Source organism: Venturia canescens, chromosome 1, assembly GCF_019457755.1.
Source record: "Venturia canescens isolate UGA chromosome 1, ASM1945775v1, whole genome shotgun sequence".
In the NCBI taxonomy this organism is placed as follows: Eukaryota; Metazoa; Arthropoda; class Insecta; order Hymenoptera; family Ichneumonidae; genus Venturia; species Venturia canescens.
This window is the reverse complement of record NC_057421.1, coordinates 24801075-24824241: the sequence shown is the minus strand read 5'-3', so window position 1 is coordinate 24824241 and position 23167 is coordinate 24801075. Positions and strand designations below refer to the sequence as shown.

At 40.2% G+C, this 23167-nt stretch overlaps 4 protein-coding genes across 6 annotated transcripts; 2 read left to right on the top strand and 2 right to left on the bottom strand.

The window, feature by feature from the left end:
• The first annotated feature begins 48 nt into the window (after nucleotides 1-48).
• LOC122419005 (tetratricopeptide repeat protein 21B-like) lies at nucleotides 49-5660 on the top strand. Its single transcript, XM_043433225.1, has 6 exons — nucleotides 49-2297; nucleotides 2469-2782; nucleotides 3109-3446; nucleotides 3759-3966; nucleotides 4096-4412; nucleotides 4699-5660. Exons 1-6 carry the CDS (start codon nucleotides 49-51, stop codon nucleotides 5329-5331), a joined length of 4059 nt encoding a protein of 1352 aa, XP_043289160.1. The 3' UTR covers nucleotides 5332-5660.
• A 148-nt stretch (nucleotides 5661-5808) lies between these two features.
• On the top strand, nucleotides 5809-19919 carry Epg5 (ectopic P-granules autophagy protein 5). Of its 2 annotated transcripts, XM_043433223.1 has the most exons (29): nucleotides 5809-6287; nucleotides 6363-6590; nucleotides 6812-8461; nucleotides 8576-8792; nucleotides 8988-9160; nucleotides 9233-9373; nucleotides 9473-9642; nucleotides 10073-10205; nucleotides 10284-10828; nucleotides 10926-11103; nucleotides 11186-11209; nucleotides 11335-11562; nucleotides 11653-11816; nucleotides 11945-12133; nucleotides 12221-12344; nucleotides 12510-13079; nucleotides 13174-13316; nucleotides 13437-13614; nucleotides 13747-13944; nucleotides 14091-14222; nucleotides 14344-14580; nucleotides 14685-14868; nucleotides 15082-15641; nucleotides 15872-16041; nucleotides 16197-16405; nucleotides 16480-16728; nucleotides 16927-17143; nucleotides 17223-17432; nucleotides 17576-19919. In XM_043433223.1, exons 1-29 carry the CDS (start codon nucleotides 6264-6266, stop codon nucleotides 17928-17930), a joined length of 7800 nt encoding a protein of 2599 aa, XP_043289158.1. In that variant the 5' UTR covers nucleotides 5809-6263; the 3' UTR covers nucleotides 17931-19919. The 2 variants fall into 2 exon arrangements, with proteins under 2 accessions (XP_043289158.1, XP_043289159.1); XM_043433224.1 differs by lacking the exon at nucleotides 11186-11209.
• Lipt2 (Lipoyl(octanoyl) transferase 2) lies at nucleotides 19830-21103 on the bottom strand. Its single transcript, XM_043433232.1, has one exon. It carries the CDS (start codon nucleotides 21101-21103, stop codon nucleotides 20321-20323), a length of 783 nt encoding a protein of 260 aa, XP_043289167.1. The 3' UTR covers nucleotides 19830-20320.
• WRNexo (WRN exonuclease) lies at nucleotides 21101-23167 on the bottom strand. 2 transcript variants are annotated; one of them, XM_043433233.1, is made up of 6 exons: nucleotides 22818-23167; nucleotides 22444-22680; nucleotides 21740-21884; nucleotides 21553-21654; nucleotides 21340-21342; nucleotides 21116-21241 (listed from the first exon to the last, which is right to left on the bottom strand). In XM_043433233.1, exons 1-6 carry the CDS (start codon nucleotides 23009-23011, stop codon nucleotides 21191-21193), a joined length of 732 nt encoding a protein of 243 aa, XP_043289168.1. In that variant the 5' UTR covers nucleotides 23012-23167; the 3' UTR covers nucleotides 21116-21190. The 2 variants fall into 2 exon arrangements, with proteins under 2 accessions (XP_043289169.1, XP_043289168.1); XM_043433234.1 differs by lacking the exon at nucleotides 21340-21342 and having other exon boundaries at nucleotides 21101-21241.

Genomic DNA, 23167 nt, shown 5'->3' with positions numbered 1-23167 from the left:
ACACTGTGTCAGGATCCAAGTTGCAAATATAAAAATCCATAAGCAAAAATGGAAAGGGTGAAGCAAAACGGAGCGTTAGACAGAGAGGCGGAGATAATGTGGTTGTGCAGAGAGAATTATTACAACGAAATGTGGAAACGAGCAAAGGAATCTTGCACCGTTTATCCAACGAACGAGGTGTTGAAATTGTTGTACGCCATGAGCCAAGCCCTCGTCGGAAAAATAGACGATTCGATGCAGCAAGTACTAGAATTTGTGTCGGAGACAAGTTCATCGGAGTCAAGTTTATTAGCCGCACTTTTGGTGCAGAGTATTGCACTTCGAATGGGGGGAAATACGGATCGGACGAGTCTGGCACGAATAGACGCTCGCATAAGAGATGAGAGACGAAGAGGATCGGCGACTGCTTTGGCGAGAGGTGCGATGGTGTTGTTTTTGTTCAAGAAATTCGACAGAGCCAGAGAATACGTAGAAAGAGCTTGTAAACTCGAGCCGAGCGATAAAAACGTTTCAGTGATCGGAGCCTGGGTTTATTTGCACGAAGCATCAGCAAAAGCATCGAGGAACGAAAACAAAGCTTTGCTTGATCGAGCTCGCGAATTGTTGAGATCAGCTGGCGACGCTCCCGAGGATTTAAACGTTACACTGGCATTAGCAAAACTCGAAGAACTGAGCGGTCGTAACGACCAGGCGATTGTCCTTTTGAGCACCCTCATCGTTCGATATCCAAAACTGTCTCTTCCACTCGTCGAAAAAATGCACAATCAATTAGCGAGCAAAGATTGGGACGAGGCAACGGAGAGTGCCGAGCGAATCTTTTCGATCGAGCCTAATTCTATCGACGCGATAAAAGCTCGAGCAATCGTGACGATTTGCAGAGAAGGTGATCTCACGTCGGGGCTCAAAAATATTCAAACTTTCTTTCGCCATTTGATGGCTGCGGAGCCCAAAAATTTTGACCTCATACTCGACTGTGTCCAACTGTTTTCTCGCGTTTCGAATCGAGATTCTGGTATACTGTCCGAGCTGTTGAGAATCACCGAAAAATTGATAGATCAGAACGAGAAAAGATGGCCGCGGATGATGGTCGAGCTTGGCAATCTGTATGTTCTTGCTGGACGAATTGCGGAAGCAGAACGTTCTTACAGAGACGCAGTTCGCTTGGACGAATCCTCCTTCGCTGCTCTCACAGGATTGGCCAATTGCCAAGTTATCGAGAGCTCAGCGAATCCAACATCGATAAATCTGGCACGACAACAGATTGATTTTCTCAAGGAATTAACCAGCGAGGCGAACATCATTGACAACGCGATGATTGATTTCATGTCAGCTAAACTCTTTGCAACCGAGCCGACCAAAGCGTTGGATTACTTGGCGCGTACAGTTTCCGGTATACTTGAAAATCTCCCAGCCCCCGGGTCGGATCGAGACGACGCTTTTTCTCCTCATCGGGGCTATTATCGTTATCTCAACGACTTAAATCCTGTTTTTTGTCTTGACATTGTCGACGAGTATCTCCTTCATTGTCCCTGTCGGTTCATCGTCGACGCCGAGACGGATGTCGACGGACTGGAAAACATGAACGAAAACGAAAGGGATTTGGTTTGCTCGTTGCTCCAAAAAGTCGTCGACGCTTGTCCAGGTATGGGAATCGCTCTTCTCATGCTTGCCAAAGTCAGGATTCAAACTGGATTCTTCGAGGATGCTCTCGTCGCACTGAGGAAGCTTTTGGACAACGTTGACCCCGCCAATTCAGCCGGCCATTTGTTGACTGCTCAAATTCACGCTCATCAGGCTCAATACGATCTCGCTGAGCAGAGTCTCGAGCTCGGACTCAGCTTTGATTTTCGAGTTCGCGACGATCCTATGTATCACCTGATATCGTCGATCATCGATCGTGAAAAAGGTCAAACCGAGTCTCGAATAGCGAGCCTCCGACAAGCGATCAAATTGATCGATGACCGTGTCTCGTCGTCCCTCACCGCTCCCATCTCCACTTCTGACAAAGCCACTCTCTACATTGAACTCGTCGATGCTTGCAACAGTCTTGGACAATTTGACGAAGCCATTTCTCTCATGGAACAAGCAAGAGATTTGTTCGGACGAAGCCTCGAAGAATCGCGACTCGTCATCACCAATGCTGAAATTTACCTTCAAATGGGCGATATCGATCAGGCTGTCAAATGTCTTCAAGAAATCCAACCTGGCAAGCCCTATTATCTTGAAGCTCACACGAAGTTGGCCAACATTCATTTGGAACGAAGAAAAGATCGGCAAGCTTTTGCCAAGTGTTTCAGGTTCGTTTTTTCTCCCTTTTTTTTTTATAATTTTCTAAAAAAAGTCTCGTTTCGAGGTAAAAGATGATTGTGCAGTCGACGTGAAAGTAGGCGAGCAGGAAAAACGTTCGTTTCATTTTTGGAGTGTCTAAAGTTTACAACTATTTACTAATCAATATTCCGAATCGACAGGGAGCTCGTGGAACATTGTCCAGGTCCAAGAACTTACAGCATGCTCGGGGATGCTTATATGGCGATACAAGAACCGGACAGAGCAATCGAGGCGTACGAAGAATCGCTAGCGAAAAATCCACTGGATCGAAGATTAGCAGAAAAAATGGGCAAAGCCTTGATCAAGACCCACCAATATGCGAAAGCCATCGCGTATTATCGCGAGATCGTCAAAAACAAAACTTGTTCGGATCTCAAACTCAATTTGGCCGAACTTTACATGAGTGTCAAGCAATTTGACAAAGCAGATCACGTCCTCGTTCAAGAGCTCCAAGGTGACACGTCGATGCGAATCTTTTAACCATTATTCGACTCCAGTTCATTTTTTATTCTCATTTTCCAATCATTCTGTTTTCGTTCTTCTCGTACCCTTTTCTACAGTAACGATTACGAATATCAGTTGATCCGAAAATTCAGCAAGTTTTCTCAAGTCGTTTATGAAAAGAAATTAGCTGGCACACTCGTTTGAATAGTATTTTTATAAATAAAATATTTTTTATAGCAAGTTGCAAATATTGATTTGAGCTTTTGAATTATGATGTAAGTCTAAAAACTTTGCTATAATATTCTTGAGAAGTTGTTAAATAAACTGTTTTTCCAGACTCTAGAGGAGCGAACGATTTACCGAGCCTCGAGAGACGGGGCCGCCACTTGATGTTACTCGCGAAAGTCCGCGAGAGAGCAGGAAACTTGCAATCGGCTTTAGTGACATTGAAAGAGGCCAAGGATAATCAAATAAGATGTCTTCAACGTGCTCCCGTAGGGGCGACCTCGATCGCAACACAAAAACAAACATTAGCCATTATTTGTCTCGACATGGCCGAACACGCTTCCGCCCTCAGAGATTATGATCAAGCTATAGATCGCTACAAGGAAGCTTTGAGTTATAAACCGGCTGATATCACAGCTTTACTCTCTCTGGCTAAGCTTTACATGCAGGTAAATAAGGAAAAGATTTTATGGATCCTTGATACCAAAAGATTTTTTATTTTCTCGTAAATAACATCACTAATTTCCTTATCATTACATTGTTTAATCGAGATATTTGCAGACAGAAATGTTTTCGCGTTTACTGACTTTGCTGGGTTGAATGATCAATGCAGTGAAGTCGAGGTCAAGGCGAAATTTTGAGTCCCAAAGTTGTTTAATTTGATATCATTGAACGTTGAACCGGGCTATCGTGCACGTTGAATTTTTTACTGTTTCTCAAACATCCACAAATTACGAAGTAGGATTGTCTAATTTGAACAGGTCAACGATTTAGATCGCTGCGGACAAAGTTGCATGGCACTTTTGAACGCAGATCCAGAAAACGAGGCAGCTTCAGTCATGATGGCCGATCTTGCATTCAGGAAAGTTGATTTTGAAACAGCTGCGTTTCATTTTCGTCAACTGTTACTTCGACGCCCAACTTATTGGACCGCCTTGGCACGATTAATCGAAGTTTCTCGCAGAACTGGTAATTTTTCACGGCGTTATTTCCTCCTCGTACCGTAGCAGTTTTTTTTTACTTTTTTTTTTGTTTTCATAACCAAGATTGTTCATCGAATATTTATTCATTATCATCCAAATTGCATTCCTTTGGCAGGTAACATGAGTGACCTCGATGAATGGTTGAAGCGAGCCGCCGCAGCCACTGACGGTTCAAATCGCGAAGCTGGTTATTATTATTGCTCTGGTCTTTTGGACTGGCGATCCGGTAAATTGAATTCGGCTCTTCGAAACTTCAATTGCGCCCGTCGCGATCCCGAATGGGGCCAACAAGCGATTTACAATATGATAGAGATTTGCCTCGATCCGGACGACGACTCCGCTTTGTCCAGCGAGGCTTTCAATGACGACGACGACGCTGAATATCACGATTCGCGAACAATGGCGCTCAAAACAGCTCAGAGATTACTTTTGGTACTTTCCCATTGAAATTAATAGTTTTTTTTTGTTTTCGAACATACAACTATATTTTAACTTACGATTAGTATATAAATATTTATAAAGAACGTAGATTAACAAGGAAAATGTCCACTTTTATAAATTATTGTGAACAAACGTATTTTTTACTTATCGATGACAGTATTAATATTTTTCACGAAAAGCTTTGCAGACCGTAAAAAATACGTTTGTTCACAATAATTTTTTCAAGACAGAGAAAAGTTAAGATAGAATATTTGTGAGAAAAGTGTTAAAATTACAGGAATTGAGTCCGAAGGGGAACGCCCATGAAATGTTGACACATCGATTGCTCGGTGATTTTTTTCTGCTGGCTACGAAGCAAAAGAGTAATATCGAGAGGGCTTTACAAGATTGTACAAATTTGGCGAGCCAGGAAAGTCTCCGCGATCACGTTGGTCCAGCTCTTGGTCTCGCGATGGCTCATATATTGATGAAGCAAACGCCGAGAGCTCGAAATCATCTGAAACGGGTTTCAAAAAACGTTTGGACTTTCGAGGACGCGGAATATCTCGAGCGTTGCTGGCTGCTCCTTGCCGATATATACGTTCAATCGAGCAAATACGAGCTCGCTAATGAGCTACTGAAACGCGTCTTACAGCACAACGCTACTTGCGTGAGGGCTCATGAACTTTCGGGACACATTTCCGAACGAGAACAAAATTATCGTGAAGCTTCGATCCGCTATGGCCAAGCCTGGAAATACGGTGGTAAAGCGAAACTTTCCATTGGTTACAAACTCGCTTATTGCCACTCCAAATGCAAATCGTACGCTGATGCTATCAAAGTATGCCATGAAGTTTTGCGACAAAATCCTGATTTTCCGCGCATTAAAAAAGATATCTTGGAAAAGTCGATCAACAATATTCGTACATGAGTGTCTTATAATATTTTACGTTTGACGTGAATATTCGAGTTTTTTATTCAACAATTCTAAATATAGGAATACTAAGATATTTTTTAGAGCAAATTTCAACGGAATTGAGCAAGCTGATGACAAATCTTCATAACTAAAAGTTATCGAAATTGAGGTTCCTCGAATAAAACATGAGTACACAACTGTGTACATACTGTACCGTCCATATTTATAATGCAATTCGTACTTTGTAATAGTTTCACTAATAGTACGACAGTAGATGTAGAGAAAATAGAATAGTTCTCGCTTTAAAAAAACATGTCATCAAATATAATAAAGGATTAATTCAATTTCAAAGCTCTTCTCATTCGTATGTCCAAATGAATGGTGTGTGGATATGTGGATATGATTTTAAAACAATCGAGTGAAGAATCGATTATCGAAATCTGTCAACCTAGCAGCGTTGGAGAGGGAAGGAATGAAGGAATAAAGAATGAATAATAATAACAATAATAACGTTATGTCGAATTGTGTCGAACGAGTCGATCGCAATAGCGCACTTCAAACCTTCGACACGCATTGTCTGATTCAATATTCACGAGAAGCACGTAACATAAGTGTAAAGTCAATGAGGAATCTAAGAAAGAAATTATATTGTTGCATGAATGATGTGTGACACAGTGTTTTCGTACGAGCACTGGAAAACAACTACGTCAACGCGTAGTCGCGTATATTTCAATTTATAATTGCTTTGTAAACATGTTGGTTGCGAATAAAAATAAAACACAGATGTGATATGAAGTCCAGGCTATCATACACGGCGAGTCGTCAGGAAATTCGGTCGCAAAGATGCGCATCAAGATTTATTTCTGGTCGAGATTTAATCCTTAACCTCAAAAAATCGATTCAAGAATTGAATTCTTAATTGTCACGAATTCAAGTGTGAAATAAAAATGGAAAAAGTCAAGTCCAGACAGGTGAGCGAACATTTTTGCGAGAGTCGATATCAAAGTTGATTATTTACTTATTAATTCAATGATACAATTTTGAAGAAGAGGAAAAAGGAGCGTGTGCGCTCATATAATTTGGAGCGACAAATACCAGACGCTCCAACGCTCGAAGAATTCGAGTGTTTACTGGGCGAATCACCAACAAATTATCCAAAGGTTGAAGGCGTTGAAAACATGGAAAGCGAACTTCATTCTGCTGCTATCGATATGAACAACGACAGTTATACCGAGAGGCAGAAACTTTTGACAACTGAGGACAATACTGAAGAGGTATTTTATTTTTTTAGAAGAGTGAGTTGAATTATAGACTGGATAGTAATAAAATTTCAATGTCAAAATCTTCAATCGTTTCTACAGTCTCAAATTCACTTAATAAATGCACTATCAAAACTTAAAATCTATTTCATTCTTTTTTCTAGTGTGTACTGAAGTATTTAGCAATAAAAGTGTAATATTTCTGGCAATCCTTGATTTTTGTTTTCCATGTGAAGTTTGAAACTCAACAGTCGAGTGTGCGTATGGATGAAATAACAGTGGATCAAGTTGACGGCAAAGAAGATTCAGCTCCGGTTCCAGCAACAGCTCCCGTGATAGATGAAAATGAGGGCGAAGAACTGGAAAGCGTTGTTTCAACGATTTCTTCCATTCAGCTGGAAAAACCTATGCCGAGTGCTCCAATTCTGGAAACTCCAGTTGATCAAGCGGTTGTCGAACAATCGTCAGAAAGCAACGACTCTGTGTTACCGAAGCAAAAAGTTATTAAAATCGAAAGCCAATCATTCAGATTGGACACAAGGAAGAAATCGGAAGTGGTACCGTTCACAGATAGCCAATTGGCAGAGCTGTACAGCAACGAGGAATTGTCTTGGGTCGAAACGTTCGTAACGTACTTCATAGAAACAGAATTGCGGAATTCGGCGCTACGCCAGCAGCATCGTCTCCACGAGTTACTTATGAGTTACTTACGAGTACGTAACAATTTGATCGTAAACTGTCACGAGTTGGAGAGCGTGAAGAAGAACTGCAAAGAGATACAAAAACAATTATGGTGTTTGGACAAAGCTGTGATCACGGAGTCGGGCGAGTGTCAGGACGGCAATCCCGTAAGCGCGAGTCACGAGTATTCGATCGCACGTTTCAACCAACACGCGCTTACGGGTTTGACGAAAAGTTTGGCGAGTATAAAAGACCTTTTGCACAATTCACAAGCTCTTTATTCCTACGAGGCGGAACTGCTGAGACTGCAGATCGATCATTACGTGCAAAGAGTCTGCACTTCGTGCAAAGAATTCGCCACTGTCGCCCAGAATTCACCGGTCAATTTGACAAACGTTGATTCGTCTGTATTGCCAAGGGCTAACTTCGAAATGGATCAATTAAAAACTTGCATCACCATATTATTCAACTTCCAACGACGCGTCATTCGTGATGGCAAATTTGTTCTCGATTCTCGAGAATGGTTGTCCAGGTTGGTCGCGGTGTTGCTTCGCGTTGCCAATTGGCAAGATCACATGTTCATCCTGAATCACGTCCTCCGATGTCCAGGCGGGGTGACCAATTGGGCGATTGGTTTCGTACAGATCCCGCTGCCACCGCGAAACTGTACCACCATTTCCTCCAATTCTCTCCTCAACGATCCGTATCTAGATCACATGGTTGCAACTCTTGCGGTAATACTTTTGCCGATAAGGGAGCGAGAGAAATTTCTCGAGCAGGTCCATGTGACCTCGTTGCAAGAGACCAACTCCGCTGATAATCCCAGCGATACCGTTTGGGTAATGCTCGACGAAGAGGGCGAAGAAGATGAGGATCTTGCCAATCTCGGGGCTAATCTCTTCGAGAGCGATCTTATCGCGTTGCTTCATCAAATTCCTCTGGAAAAACTATTCGAGCACATTCCCTCACGCGAACAAGATGATCTCACCGAATCTCCTTGTTCCTTCGCTCAAATCTCGCCCCGTAAACATCGTCGTATCCTACGACTATTCGCCTTCTCCACCGTACTCGTTAGACTGCTCAAACAAGGCCTCAAAACTTATAACTCTCCGCGATACCGACAACTCGCTAAGCGACTCAGCGCTATCATCAGAGATATTGTACAGTATGCAACCGATGAGTGGGAAAGTTATGACAAAAACGAAGTAAGTCATCAGAACTCACGGTTCATCCTAGTAAATCTATAAATCTGGTTCAAACATTTTTTCATTCTTTCAATAAATTGTTCGTACTCTCTCTCTCTCTCCCTCTCCATCTAGCATTCGTCCATGTGGTCTCGACAAGAAACCGAATACGACAGCTTCTTCTTACGTGCGACAATGTGTATTTTTTCGTCACGTCGCCTCGGGGCATGGCAATATCTTGCTACGATTCCATACCATTTGATATCGAGTTCCACTCTTTGGCATATTTTTTATATTCTCCACACGGACGTCACGAGCCTTGATTACCTTCAATTGGACTTGACACCAGAAGGTAAAACATTTCTTCAGCGTATTTATTCGTAGGGTCATGTATTTCGAGAAAATCAACTCGATGCTATAGGAAGTTTCTTGGCGCAGGGAAATTTAATTTTCCATTGAATAACGACTTTTCGTTATCTTGTCAGTTAGTCAATGAATTTTATTAAATGAAGACAGTTTTTAATCAATTTATCATTTTTCGAATCAGATTGGGATAAGGAATTGAATAAACCACAATTACGTGACGCTTTCGAGGAGAAATTGAGCGAAATGCCCGGTGACGAATCTTATTTTCTTTTAACAACATTTGCCAACATGGCGATGGCTAGATCGAATCAAGACTACGATTTCATACGAGCTACGACAATTGATCTTTTTCAAGTACGTATATTTACTTCCAAATCGTACAGAAGTCATACAAGTTGAATTTAACTAATTTATTTTCAATTACAGATAGGATTTCTCAGCACAAAAACTAAAGATTCCTGCTCGAAAGACGCAAGATCTCTGTTGACTAATTTGACCAGCAAGCATCCAGCACTTTTATCTGACATTATTGTTAAATTACGGGACAATTTTGAATCTGTCGGAAAGGTAGAATAAAAACTCGACAGTATCAATATGAATTTTTGTACCACATTCATCATTAAGCATATTTATCTAATAATAATGATAACGAACTTTTTAAACTAGTTGAGCATCTACTTGTTCACGGAATTGAGAATCGATAAGTGGACTCCTAAGGAGGAAGACATGCTCGTCCTCTCCAACTGGCTGCATCAGCATCCACTTTCCTCGACGGAAAATCATTTGGCGCGCCTTGTTTTGACGCATCTCAATTGGGGCATGCAACGAGATAAACCGTAATTAGCCGAAAACTTTCTATTCACTTGCCCCATGGATTTAAAAAAATCCAGTAATTGTTCACATCTTTGAAGAAGGAGGAAAAAAAATGTGGAATGTATTGTGGAATTTTGGGGAAAATGAATCCCAAAAATGGGTCTGGGTATGGGGAGTATTTTTTTTTCTTACCTTCAAGAACGACGTGCTATTCTTTTTTGGGTTTAATCCTGCAGCCGAAATCGAGTTTATCATAAATGAATTCTTTGAAAAAACAGTTGAACGGAAACAAGAACCTAAATTCTTTTGACTTTTCTTCAAAATTCTCCAATTTTATTGAGAAGATGCTTTTTTCAATAAACAAAAATGTGATTTTTCATTCTTCATTTTATATTTCATCAAAGTATTCATTACATAAGAGTTATGGTTATATTTTGATTTTTTCTGTTGCAGAAGACGCGACGACCTTTATTTGCCTGCCTATTTTCACTGCCGAGTAGCAATACTGATCGTTGAATTGGCTCTAAAGTATATACCCGATAATCCGACTCAAACAGCATCCCTCATTTCGGAGAGTGTCAAGCAAGTACGTAAATCATGTGAATATTCATTGTTAAACGTGAATAGCGAATCACATGAAATTTGCAATTATTTCCATCATCAGGTATCGTCGATGGTAAGACCGCAAAGCAACGAGCATGCATTTGCCATCTGGGCCTGGGAAATGATGTCAAAATTGCGCCTTCATAGACTCGATCAGTCCGAGTCCGTTTGCCATAAAGGAATAACGAATCCAGCCGAAGCATTTTCGAACGTGCCGGATCTTGATTCCGATGCTTCCCTTGAAAGCGTTATGACCGGTGTACGGGACAAACAGCCGATCGCTTGTTTCGTTGCTGCTACTATGACCTTGTGGGGTCACTCGATTCCTCTTATTTGCACCAAAGGATTTGAGCAGCTCACAGTCCTCCTCTTACATTACAAATACGATCACGTACTGATGGCGCTCTGTCACATCGTTCCGCTGTTCCTCAGCTGTCCGGAATCGCTCTTGACGAATGACAAGTTCTCGGCAATAATCCTTTCCCTCGTTACGGCCGATCGAACGTACATGAAAATGGCGAAAAATTTGATTGCGCCTGATTTACCGGGCCCGGTTTTAAAACAGTTCGCCAACATGATCGAGTCTCACATCGTCGGTTATAAAAGGTTATTCAGTTTCCGAAGTTTTCACCAACCTCGCTCTACTGTCTTAACATTTGTTGTCTTATCAATTTGATTCGTTCATTTTTTCTTGAATCCTCAGATACGTTTTGCCCAGCCCTGCAGCTTTGGTGCGCTTATGGCTTGACATATTCGTCAGCGTGCCAGACTGGAATCGAGATCCGAACGTTCTTCATTTGATAGACACCGTTATTCGCGGCTCCTTTTTCCATCTCGATGCCAGAGCCATGGTCGAAGATGTATTTCAAAATCTTTTCACGGTAAGCCTTTTTCTTTCTATATTCTCGTACATTCGTTGACGTTTCTCTACTCGTTAATGATGGGAATTGTTGAAAATGATAGCTCGCAAAAGAGGGAGTAACCGAGGTACGTAATTGCGTTTATATGAAAAAAAAAGTTTCGACATTGAATCATCGTGTATGAACATTATGGCGGTAACGTGCCACACAGAGGATAAAAAATCAACGTAATGGAAATTTTTGTATGCGCAGAATTTAGGAACTGGTCGTGGCACCGGATCATTCGGATCGTTCATTAGTTGGGCAACGGGTGCGGCAAATACGGCAAGTCTCCTCGGTGGTCCGGTACAATCGATTTGGGTGGCCTATCAGGTACTTCGTACCGAACAGACTGAGAGAGAGCTCAAAAACGGACTATGGCGACAATTGTTACGAGAATTATCGACTCAAACAAAAATTTCTCTCGATACCGCCCTCAAGGTCAGCAGTACGATTGAGCTTGTACTTTTCATGCCGTTCAAAGCTTGTCAGACAAATGGGAACGTTAATGATGGGATTTTTATTTAATAGAAAGCTTGTGCGCACGTTAAAGTGCCTTCTTTCGGAACGAATGGGTTGTCGATTTATAGATGGTCACAGCAGGCTCTCGATACTCCCATGGACCATCCCTTGCTACCTCTACTTTGGCAACATTTCTTTTCTCTCTTTCTAGCCCGGGCTCCAACGATTCCCGGGTAATTCTCACTCGTTTTTCATAAAAGTAGTTTACGAGCTCAAAGTACATTACTCGAATATTCACACGACACTTACGGATTAAATGTTAAATCGTTAAAATAATGTTTTTTTTTTCTTGAATGTCTAGAGTGGCCGAACGCGGTGGCCTTGGAGACAAATTCTTCGACGGGATGCTCAATCTGAGTTATTTGAAAAAAGTAAAGAAACGTCTCCACGATACTGTTACGTATTTCCAAGTAAAAGGAGAAAAAGACACCGATACCGATGGCAAACCAATTACGGACGAAAGAAGAGTGTTCTATTTTAACGCTGCGAAGTAAGCGAATCATTCAATGATCTTTACTTACTCATTTATTGTCTTATGCTTACTACTATTGAAATATCGTGATTACCATTTCTTTAGATTGTACAAAACTCTGAGCCTATGGCTAGAGGAGCCCAGATTACAAGAATCAGGTCTCTATCTTCCAGCCTTACCACCCCAGTACATGTCTCAAAAATTGCTAATGCTCATGCAAGGTGATGAGGTAAGTCACTGCGAGGTTCCATGAAATGTTAAAAGCTTTCCTTATCAGAGTTTGTAATTCTTCATGTTTTTGATACTTGGTATTACCCACGTGAACCTCTTTCGAGTGTTTATTCGAATAGTTTTTTTTTGCAATCGCTGTAATTGATTAAAAAATTGGATACAGGATCCTTGGCTAGAATACGTCGACTACTGGTCGGTGCAACAGTCTCAATTAAAATGCGCCCGGAATTGGCAAAACCTTTGCTGTCGAAAGTCGATAACAGTTGAAAAATGGTCCGAGGAGGAACGAAGCGAAGGAGATAAAGATGATAACATAAATGACAATAAAGAATGGCAACAAGAGCGAATAATAAATAAACCGATTGGGAAAATACATCGACGTTTGAGCAGTTACGAAAGGCCAAAAGAAGCACCCTCTCTCGCCAAAAATATGACACCTCTCGAGAATGTTCCTAGGGAATGTCTGTACGAGCCTGAAAATGTAATGAACCTCCTGAAACCACATTTGAAAATCATCATGGATTACGCTCAAACATACAATCTTTTAATTTCTGAACACACTGCCGTTGATTGCACTTTTTTGGAACTCGTACCTACACTTTATCGTGAAGTTGAAAATTGCGTGACTCTTCATGCGCTTTGCGATCCTGCGCCTTCTTCAGGGCCACGACGCTCAAGATCGGGCACTCCGCCCACCGTACACTGCGCTGGTCCCGCAGTCATACGAATCAAGGTATGTCATTTCTTCTAATCTAAATCTAGAGTTGTTATAAGTCTGTGAGATTGTTCGATGCTTGAAAGTTTTTTTTTTACATTCACTCAAATAGATAACGGAAGCCCGAGTCAGCGACGCTGTCGATCAAATGATAAGTCAAAATCGAGGAATTTATGAAAATTTACTCGTCAAAGCTACCCAACCGCCTCCTTCAAGGGTCACTCAGGGATGTGCTTTTGCCGATCATCTAGTAGCGTAAGCTCTTTTTCGATTTTTCGTTAGTCGATAGAATCGACTCATGGGTCATAATTGGCAAAAAAGTTTGACATTGATCGGTACGTTATTGAATTTAATTGATGGAAACGGTCATTCCAGGTTGCTCGAGTACGAATTGAATGTGAATCGAACGTGTGAAAGCAGCGTCGTACTGCGAAAGGTACAAGAAAGCGGAGTAAAGTTGTTCCACCATTTGGTAGAGTTTTACACGGAAGAAGCAGCGTTGTGTCCACCTACAAAACAGCTTATTACAACATGCATAGAAAAATTGGGTCAGGTACGCTCGGACGATAACAGTTTTCATTCAATCCGTTAACTTTGACGTGTGTAATATTAACGAGCATTCAAAAATTCTAAGTAACAGATTGAATATTCAGCTTTTGTAGCTTAATTTCGTCGTTAATTTCAGGCATTCATAAGCGGCGAAGAAAGTCAGGGGCCCCCTCTTCTGAGAAGTATTATTCAACGACCAAATCTCGGAGGCATTCTTGGGCCTCATTTCACCCCAGTAGCTGGTGGAGCCACAACCTTTTTGCAAATGTATCAAACCGTTGTTGATCTTTCTACTGGAACCAACGCCGATTTGTGCTTCGTGCTGCTTTCTAAGGTGGTTTTCGAATTCATTTTCGTTTTGTCAAATATTGAATTCCCTGAATAGCCGAATCCATCGTTTTCCGTCAAACTTTGATAATACTTCGACACAAACCGTTTGGAAATATTCATTGATTTCTAACATTTTCGACGAATCGACAGTTTGATGTTGGAAGCTGGCTCAACTACAGACGACCTAGACTGAGCGAACGCTCCACTTTTATCGATCTCGTATCTCGAGCTCTTTGCAACATTGGCCTGAACCCCGAAGACAGCAAGCTGATCCTACACGAGGTTTGTTAAAAGAAAACATTTTGCAAAAAAATGCTCACTTAAAAAGTTTCAACAGCAAAATGTCATGATTTCATTTACATTATCTATATTAATACAAAATGACTTTTTGTGCTTTACGCAGCTTTTCAGGAACCATTTGCGTCTCGTACTTTTGCACGAATTTCCAGAGCACTATGGCGAAGTTCTCGGCGCTGTGTTACGCGGCAGTGAGGGTCAGAGTCTCTCTCTTGATGTTTGGCGCGATTTATTGGGAGCTCTCAGTGGCAGGTCGAAATCCGCAGCACCGATACAACCGAATAAAGTTAGAGATGAAATAAGAAGATACGCGACCGAGCAGAAACTTTTGTCTCGTCAGGAGGTAGCCGACAAGATTTTTCCTCCTCACGGTTTTTTATCTATGATAAATAATCGTGCCATATTTTGTCCTTCGTTAAAATATTAACTGTTTGGTTTACTTCACAGATGCACGACACCGCGGTACTTCTGAGTCAACATTTCATGAAGGAACGTTTGCAATATGGGCTCTACGGTCTTTATCCTAAATATCGAATTTACAACGAGCCACTGGTCATGTTTTTGGGCATGGTTGGTCATGCTCTAGTTGTTCTTACGCTTCAATGTGACAGAGGTTCACTCGCTGATCAACGTGAGTCGAACGATTTATTTTATATCATCTAAAATAAAAAAATATTTATATGAATCGTATCGTTTCATTTTATCGAGATTACGCTAAAAGCATGTTCCATACTTGGGTCGGAATAAATCTCCAAAGTTAGTTTACTACCATCATCATTTTGATGGAAGGATTTTTGGAGTTTTCAGTTTCGTTGAATTTGATGATTTATTTTCTAATGTTTAGTTTGCGAGCAAATATGGCCGGTTCTCAGTGAAATGTTCGCACCCTGGATGACGCCTTATTGGACGCGTAATTTGAGAGAACCGACGGCGGCCTGGATTCAACAGTTAACGGACGACCGATCTGTTCTGTTACCGTGGATAATAACCGATGGACCGTGTGCGAATCGAACGGTTGCTATGTTCGTCGAGTGCATACGGTTCATCGTCGATACGTTACCAGCCTCGAGCAAGATTCTCTGCTTTCTCTGGCAATTTTACGTGACCAACTTTGCTCACGCATCCGTCAAGGATCACATATTGAACGTGGTCCATGGAAATTTTATGTCTCTCCCGTGGGACAAGTTCAATCCAGGGATCGGTGACGTCGAACTCATGGTCAAAGTCGTCGACCAATATTTACCGGACAGTCACCTCTTTCTCGGTAGCGTTTTTGTCGCTATCGACTGGACCGCTTGGATCAATCAATTAATGGCTTCTCAGCCTCTTTCCATCGCAGCCAGAATGCACGTGTGCCTTTTGAATCTCATTGTTAAACTGTCCAATGAACCCAACGTCAGGCAAGTAAGTATATCGTTAGACGTTCCATAATTTCTTTAATCTAACGTACTCAAGAGTATGGATCAGTTGGTATCTTGCCACCCCGTGAAATTCCAGGTAAGATACGGTGACTGAATCACATTCTTAAGGGTTTTAGCGGAAAATGCCGAGAGACGAAAATTAACAATTTATAGATATAAGCTGATTGATTTCCGTTGTAAGTTCCTAGGAAAATATGTATTTTTTTTTTTTAGAACGATCGAGCGGTGGAGTCGATAATCGAAGCGGAGAAATTTGCTTGGCATCTCGTGGACGCAACGGCCTATGATCAAGTTATAAATTGGCATGTGATGAGTTGCGATCCAAGGGTCGTTTTGTCGTGTTGTTCGGAACAGGCTCATCCTATTGACGTGGCTGTAAATAAGTGAGTGAAAATTTTATTCCAATGGAAGAACGCATTAACACATGTTGACTTCAAGTTCGACTGAACATTTCGCTCGTCAGAAATACGTGTCGACGATCCTGGTTATTTAGACCTGATTCGATTTCAGTGAGTTTTCAAATTTTTCTTGTTCACAGTCTGTTGAAGGTTGTCGCCGCTTACGACCCAACTGTTACTCACTTTCACCCCACCACTCTCAAAAAGCGTCAGATGTACGTGAGGTCGTGGGTGAAATTACTCATCAATTGCACGACTCGTCACAAAGCTTTACTTTCAAACAACACAAAAGCTTTCACAAACGCCTTATCACGAATTCTCGATGACATGGAAATTGTGCTCACGAGTAGTAAGTCCATTCGGAAACTCCAAAATTTCTATAAAACTGTCATTACAATTGATCATTTGTAACTGCATTTTTAGCCGTTTCGGAAGGTCAACAAGCACAAGAAGCAGGTTTACTCATAAGCGAACTACTCCATGCGGTCAACGCGAGCACTTTTCTGGTTGAACAGCTTCGAATAAGTTGGGTCGATTGGCTTTCCGAAAAAACTGCTTCTTCGAGCCCTGTACTACTGGGCATTCTTCGTGTCGTTGGAATCGCTGCTATATCTCCGGCGACTCTTGGACAACTTTTGGAAGCTGCGCTCGAAGCGTTTTTCAAGCACAGTGGTAAAAATTCCATTCACGTATGAGGGCTGTAGTCCATCAAAACACTTGTGTGCAACACCTCGAAAATTTATGCTCTATTGATTGCTTGAGAAAATGAGCTTCTCCCAAAAATAGTAGAAATTATCTTTAACCAGACATAAACTGTTCCCCACGTAGGAGTAAATTGCCCAGTTTTACACTTTTTTTGTTTTTGTCAAGTTACGGACCAAGTCGAGCCTACATGGACGAGTGTACTGGGGATCATTCAGCCTATCGTTCCTCGCCAACCCCCCGTCGAAGGAGTTTTGGTTTCCGAAGGACGGCTTCTTGCTCTCTATGCTCTTCTATTAAAACGATTACCGTCTTGTCGGGATATCCGAGAAGAAGGAATGCTTTTGGTCAATTTGGTCGATTGGATCGCAGCGATAAAACCGATGTGAGGCCAAATGTGTTTTGTTTTTATTTCATTTGGTGAAATAGTTTTCTTTATTCACAAAAAAACCTTCTTTTTTAAGGGATTCTATTGAAGAAAAATTGCCACTGCTGTGGGCGAAAACGTTCGAACTCGTATACAGACAATGCCAGTACAGCGAAAACACCGTTATCGCTGCACGCTCACTCAAAAAATTTGCTCGGGCTCTTCTCACGATAGCTGATGACGCGGGTCAGGGTTGGGGAATCCTTGGCGCGATTGGGCTGAGAAAAGCCTCTCCACTTACCTCAAAGTATTGTTTTATAGATTTGAAAATTTATTTTCTCCGTCATCCTAATTCATTTCTCGTGCCTTTTCATCAAATTTAACGTCAAATTATTTTTTTCACTTGATTTAGTTTGATTTTATTTTGTGTGCCTTGTTTATTGTTTTCAGATGTCGATTCTTGTGTCGTGTACTCGGAGTTTACGCACTGGCTCAATTGCCCGAATCTAAATCAGAGCAACAATTGATTCGCTTCACGCCCCACTCGCCGGGTGTCGCACCTGCGAGGACCAACGATTCAGATGTGATGGAAGTACGGCCTAGTTTAGAGGCGATCAAAGGAATGCAGACTCTCGAGGCTCTCGTAAACAACAAACAATACGCCGAACTAAAAACCGACGTGGAGCAAGCTATTAGAACGATCAAAGACTCTGGCAATTCTCTTCACAACGCCATTGCGATAACTGGTTTACTCGCTACAGAATTGTATACTCGAAGATATTTGCACTTGTTGGTTGATCACTGAAAATGCTCTACGATACCCACATACTCTATGGAATATTTTAAAAAATGAAGAAAAAAAAAACAATTATTAAATTTTATCCGCGATACGCACGTCAGGAATTTAAAGCTTCTTGAATCTGTCCGTATTTCGTCCATTTTAACTATGTAAACATGGTGTCCGGTGAAAAATTGACGACGGTATGAAGCGTACGGTATTGGAATTCGATTATTTCGGACGCGCAGAAAAATATTTTATCATTTTTTTCAATTCAAGTTATCAATACGTATAATTGGTTATTTTTCTTCGAGTATACAACAGAGGTTCGAAGACCGTAATTAATTTTTCAAGTCAACAATCTCGAAGAGATGTTGATTGACGATTAGACAATAGTCAATGCGTAATATTTTAAACGTGGGGAACTTGAATTGATGTTGAATATTATCTGAAACTAATTTTTTTTTATTCACTCGTAACGAGCAGTTGGAAATGTAATGTTTCCACGATGATGTATGTTTAAGAAATTGGAAAATTGACGAATTGTAGACCAAATAGAATATTCCAAAATTCCGTGTTCCATGAGCTGAGGATTCGATTTATTTTATCTGACAAAACTAGGCTGGTGTTTAAGCTTATTTTCCCATGGATCTATAATCAATTATTGAAAGTCACGTGATAACTAAATTGATTGAAACCAAATCAAAGTTCTGACGGGAATTTACAAAATCGGAAATTGTTCAATTCTTCGAAACATTGAACTGGGCACCATAGTGTAGACCAAGAACTTGCTTCTAAATTTATCTAGTCACCTAGTCAAAAAGTTAGTTTATTGTTTTTTAAATAGAAGTTCCAACGATCAAAATACTGACTTTGTGTTTACGTCAATTCCGCTCTATAGAGCTTTGCCGCACGCACTTGTTCGCCGAAACTATCGTGTATACGAATCAACGAATTTTCATCCTCATTGGATTTATTCATGCGAACCGAATAACGAACTCTCTATGAAAGTATCGAGAGTGAGATATCCGCGTGGTCTTATTTTCTCAATTATTCAACCTCACAATTATCCTGGCTTGAGCTGTGATATTTTTTGTTTTTCATTGGATATATTTGTAAGTCCGCACGTCGTTATGTCTTTTTGGAACGCTATATCGAATATATTAATTAATATATATAAACATAAGAGAAAAAGATTATATATAAAAACGTTGAACTTCAATTGATGAAATGTGGCTAACGAATTAGTCGTCGACCGACTATCCTGTAGACGAACGTCAAAAAAATCTATTGCGTTTTCTCACGAACGAAGAAATGTATTCTTGTGTAAAAAAACGATATTTCGAGTATCATTTCCTTTGGATTAGCACAAGATTCGATCATGTTCAACAGAAAAACAGTTTCATTTCATTTTAATGACGATTCGTTTTGTTTTTTGTCAAATTTTCGATTATTTTTTTAATCAAAATCGAGCTTTGGTATCTTAGTCATAGAATTAATAATAATATTCATTATTAATGGATGAATACGAGCACAGCTTACACAATACTGGTTGATTATGAAAATACATATTTATGGTTTGTTTTTCTAATATAGTTAAAGTTCTGGCATTGAAATGTTGCAAAAAAACTGCTCATAGAAGAAAATCTGGCGCAATAATGGACCGTGACAAAAATACACATATATTTACTGTATAACAGTTTGACCCGAATCTAAAGCTGGAACTGGAACACACGAGTTTCCTGACCTCTCTTACCCACATAAAGGAGGTCAGGATTCGGTCGTTCTAGTTCTAATTTAAGATGGGGGTCAATGTGTTGCTATATCTGTATCAATAGAATGCGCCTCTGAACCATGACTCGACCGAACTCAAATCGGAAAAGGTGTATTAGAAAAAGGGATCATCAAATATGCGCAATCACCATGTTCGATGTGTAGTATTGTTTATTATGCGAAGAGAAAAATCTATATATATATATATATGTATAAAATAAAATCTATCACGTTACCCAACTATTTGAGCGTTCATATTTTATTCGTGGAGATCACACCCTCTTTATATTATTGGTTAACTTGAATATATTCAATGTCAATGTGTGTCAAGATTTCCCTGAAATTTACAGCATCGAAATATTTGTCCTAACGCATTCGCTGTCCAAAAGATAAAGAGACAAAAGTCATCGTTGTCCTTCGTTTCATAGTGTACTAACCATTTTATAAACAAAGTTAAAGGCTGTAATAGTTGAAAAAGTAATTTCGTTGCGGAGTGCATGGCTGAGTTTTCCAGGGTCTAGGAAATTTCGTTGGAATCTTAATATCTTCGTTGCAGTTCCGGATTCGTTTGATGCACGAAATTTAAGGAAATCTCGTTATAAAATATATTATAAATAAATAGAAAGAGAAAAAGAAAAAAGTGATCAAGATCTGGCAGATACAGGAGACTTTGGCTCAGTCGGGCTCGACCCAATCTTAGAATTTGAACTCGACGAAGTTTGCAATAATTCAGAAACTTCGTCGAGTGGAAATTCAATAAGGCGACAAGAGAACTCGTCTTTGAAGGCATTTTTAAATATTGGAATCACATCGTCGAGGGTGACGGAAGCACCGACTTCCTTGCTGATACTCGTTACACTTTTTCCCACGATACCACAAGGAACGATATGATCGTACCAGCTCAGATCTGTATTACAATTGAGAGCCAATCCGTGAGTCGTAATGTAACGACTGGCGTGTATACCGATAGCACAAATCTTACGATCTTCAACCCAAACTCCCGTGTCCGTGGTCGTTTCCGCTTTTATTCCAAATTCCGCACAAACTCGTATCGTCATACGCTCGATTTGACAAACATAACGACGCACGCTCGTACTAAATGATTTTAGATTTATTATCGGATACGCTACCAATTGGCCGGGCCCGTGAAACGTTATCAAACCCCCACGATTTGTTCTGTGATAATCCGCTCCAAGCCCTCGCAGCTTCGTTTCCGTCTCAAGATCATAGGCCTTGTCTCGAATCCCTACCGTGTAAACAGGCTCGTGCTCCACCAATATCAAACTGTCAGGAACATTTTCTTCTCCTCCAACGCCTGCCTTTTCTTGAACTTTATGCTTCTCCGCTAAAGCGCGTTGTAAGCCCAGAGCAGTTCCGTAATTCAGACGACCCGCTCGCAGTACTCTCACGAACTTCTCCTTACACATCGCGACGTTATTTTGTCTTTTAAGCTTTTAAAATTGTTGAAAAATCGTACATCGCTGAAATTCGACGAACCCGTCGTCTTCCTCCAATTATGAACTCGTGGCTTTTGATTTTAAGTGCAGATATACTAATAACGAAACCTGGAACAAATTATAACCATGACGAACCCAATCATTGAAGATGACAAATTTTTGTGAAAACTTTTACTCTGATAGTAAACACTTTCTCATTCATTTACCTTCTAAGGAATTTCTCATCGGTTAGCAAAGATTGAATCGTTTTAGAACAAAGGTTTGTTAATACGATCAATGGTCTAAAATTTGCATATGTCAACACCGAGATCATACCAGAATGGATTAAGTTGTGAATAATTAGTTTCACATCCTAAGAATCAGTAATTCATACATTTCCAGAAGTGGAAACAATTTCTTATAAGGAAAATTCAACTCACGTAAGCATCAGTCGCAGCGTATGTTGTTTGGGCCTGACTTAAAGGAAATTTGTGCCAGCTACCCTTTCTTATAGAACTCGGTTTCTCCAAACGTTTTTTTAGCTGTAAATAACACACTATTAATATTGATGTTATAGATTTTATGAATCATAATGAGCTGTCATGTTACAGTGAAACGTTTATTCACCATATGAGCAGTCAATCTCGATAAACTCCAGCGCTCTTTGCTATCGCTAATTTCATTCATCAATTTTCCACACTCTATACAATTTTTTTCCACTATTTGTTGAGTCGGTAATTCAGGGAAATCTCTTCCAAGCTTTCTGATGTCTCTGCAAAATGAATACATGTACAAAATAAGTGTTAAATTTTTTAGTTCATTCATAATGTTGTTGTTTATTAATCAAATATACACAGATTCATCAGCGATCGGACTTTGTCTCACAAGCTTTTGAAAAATTGTTGAATACGGTTTGATGAAAAGATTAAACCTTATTACGATAAACTTTTTCTTCTTGAATCATAAATTCATTCTTCAATTTCATGAAAACGTCCCTATTTTGACACACCATTGGTATTTTTTTAAAAACTAAGCAATGAGATTTTTTACTAAGCTATCCTGTTGAGCGTTAAGAGATTCAATCCTTAAGAATCATTTATTTCAGCGGTGATTATTCCCAGTGAAATTCAAGATATCAATTTATTTTTTTATTTTCAATTCTTCAGCTTTTGGTACATGAAATTTTCATTAACCATTCCTTGACTATATTTTAGTTACCTGTTATTATGGAGTTTGCATGTTTTCAGATACTAATTGTTTATTGTAAAAAACTATCATTTCAAATAATCAACAGAATCGAAGTGATAGGTATTTAATATTTGACTACTCACTGCACCACATTTACACCAACGAGCTTGACCTTTGGATGAGAGAGAAGGAGGCTGAAAGCAGCTGGTAGTTTGGAGATATAGTAAAGGTGAAAAAGATGACAAGTTTTCGGCGATAAACACAGTTGAGCAAGAGCTGTTTTGTTGGTCAAATTATTGGATTCTTGAAAATAAATGACAGGCCATTCCAGATCAAATCCAATAGGTACGAAAGTTTCATCTGATTTCTCGATTCTGCGACTAAAAAAAAGTGAGGTTAGATGTCGTTGTTGAGGAGCGCGGGAGAGCGAGCGAGATCGTTACAGATCGAAAAAGCTCGCTCAAATTATTTGTCTTTACGAATGCACTAGTATGTATACGTGTAGATAATATATTACATAATTTCATCGCAGATCATCGCGCACCCCTCGAAGCCACTCTGAATATATGTTCTACCCTGAAACACGATAACGGGTAAAGAATTCTGTTCGTTGTTTTCATCCGTTGAACCGGGCTTCGATCCTCTAAAATCTTTTTTATTCTTCCACCCTCGTTTGGATTCTTTTTCAACTATTTTAGGCTTGAACGACATTAATACAATCTCGTATATAACTCTCAAGTCGTTAATTACTCGTGCACAAAAAAAATCGTCAAACTCGAGAAAGTTAAACCACGACTTTTAATATATATTTTTATATACGCGAGCACGTCCTCAAAACCGTCACATACGAATGTATTCGCACGTGAA

Excerpts from the sequence above, each read along its gene's own strand:
- LOC122419005 (XM_043433225.1), top strand. The coding sequence starts at position 49 with ATGGAAAGGGTGAAGCAAAACGGAGCGTTAGACAGAGAGGCGGAGATA. Across the intron at positions 3,447-3,758 it reads TGGCTAAGCTTTACATGCAG|GTCAACGATTTAGATCGCTG; the intron begins GTAAATAAGGAA and ends TAATTTGAACAG. Across the intron at positions 3,967-4,095 it reads CGAAGTTTCTCGCAGAACTG|GTAACATGAGTGACCTCGAT; the intron begins GTAATTTTTCAC and ends TTCCTTTGGCAG.
- Epg5 (XM_043433223.1), top strand. The coding sequence starts at position 6,264 with ATGGAAAAAGTCAAGTCCAGACAG. Across the intron at positions 9,643-10,072 it reads GGCATGCAACGAGATAAACC|AAGACGCGACGACCTTTATT; the intron begins GTAATTAGCCGA and ends TTTCTGTTGCAG. Across the intron at positions 14,581-14,684 it reads AACTTTTGTCTCGTCAGGAG|ATGCACGACACCGCGGTACT; the intron begins GTAGCCGACAAG and ends TTTACTTCACAG.
- Lipt2 (XM_043433232.1), bottom strand. The coding sequence starts at position 21,103 with ATGTGTAAGGAGAAGTTCGTGAGAGTACTGCGAGCGGGTCGTCTGAAT.
- WRNexo (XM_043433233.1), bottom strand. The coding sequence starts at position 23,011 with ATGTCGTTCAAGCCTAAAATAGTTGAAAAAGAATCCAAACGAGGGTGG. Across the intron at positions 22,681-22,817 it reads ATGATCTGCGATGAAATTAT|TCGCAGAATCGAGAAATCAG; the intron begins GTAATATATTAT and ends ACTTTTTTTTAG. Across the intron at positions 21,885-22,443 it reads GTTGGTGTAAATGTGGTGCA|AGACATCAGAAAGCTTGGAA; the intron begins GTGAGTAGTCAA and ends TTCATTTTGCAG.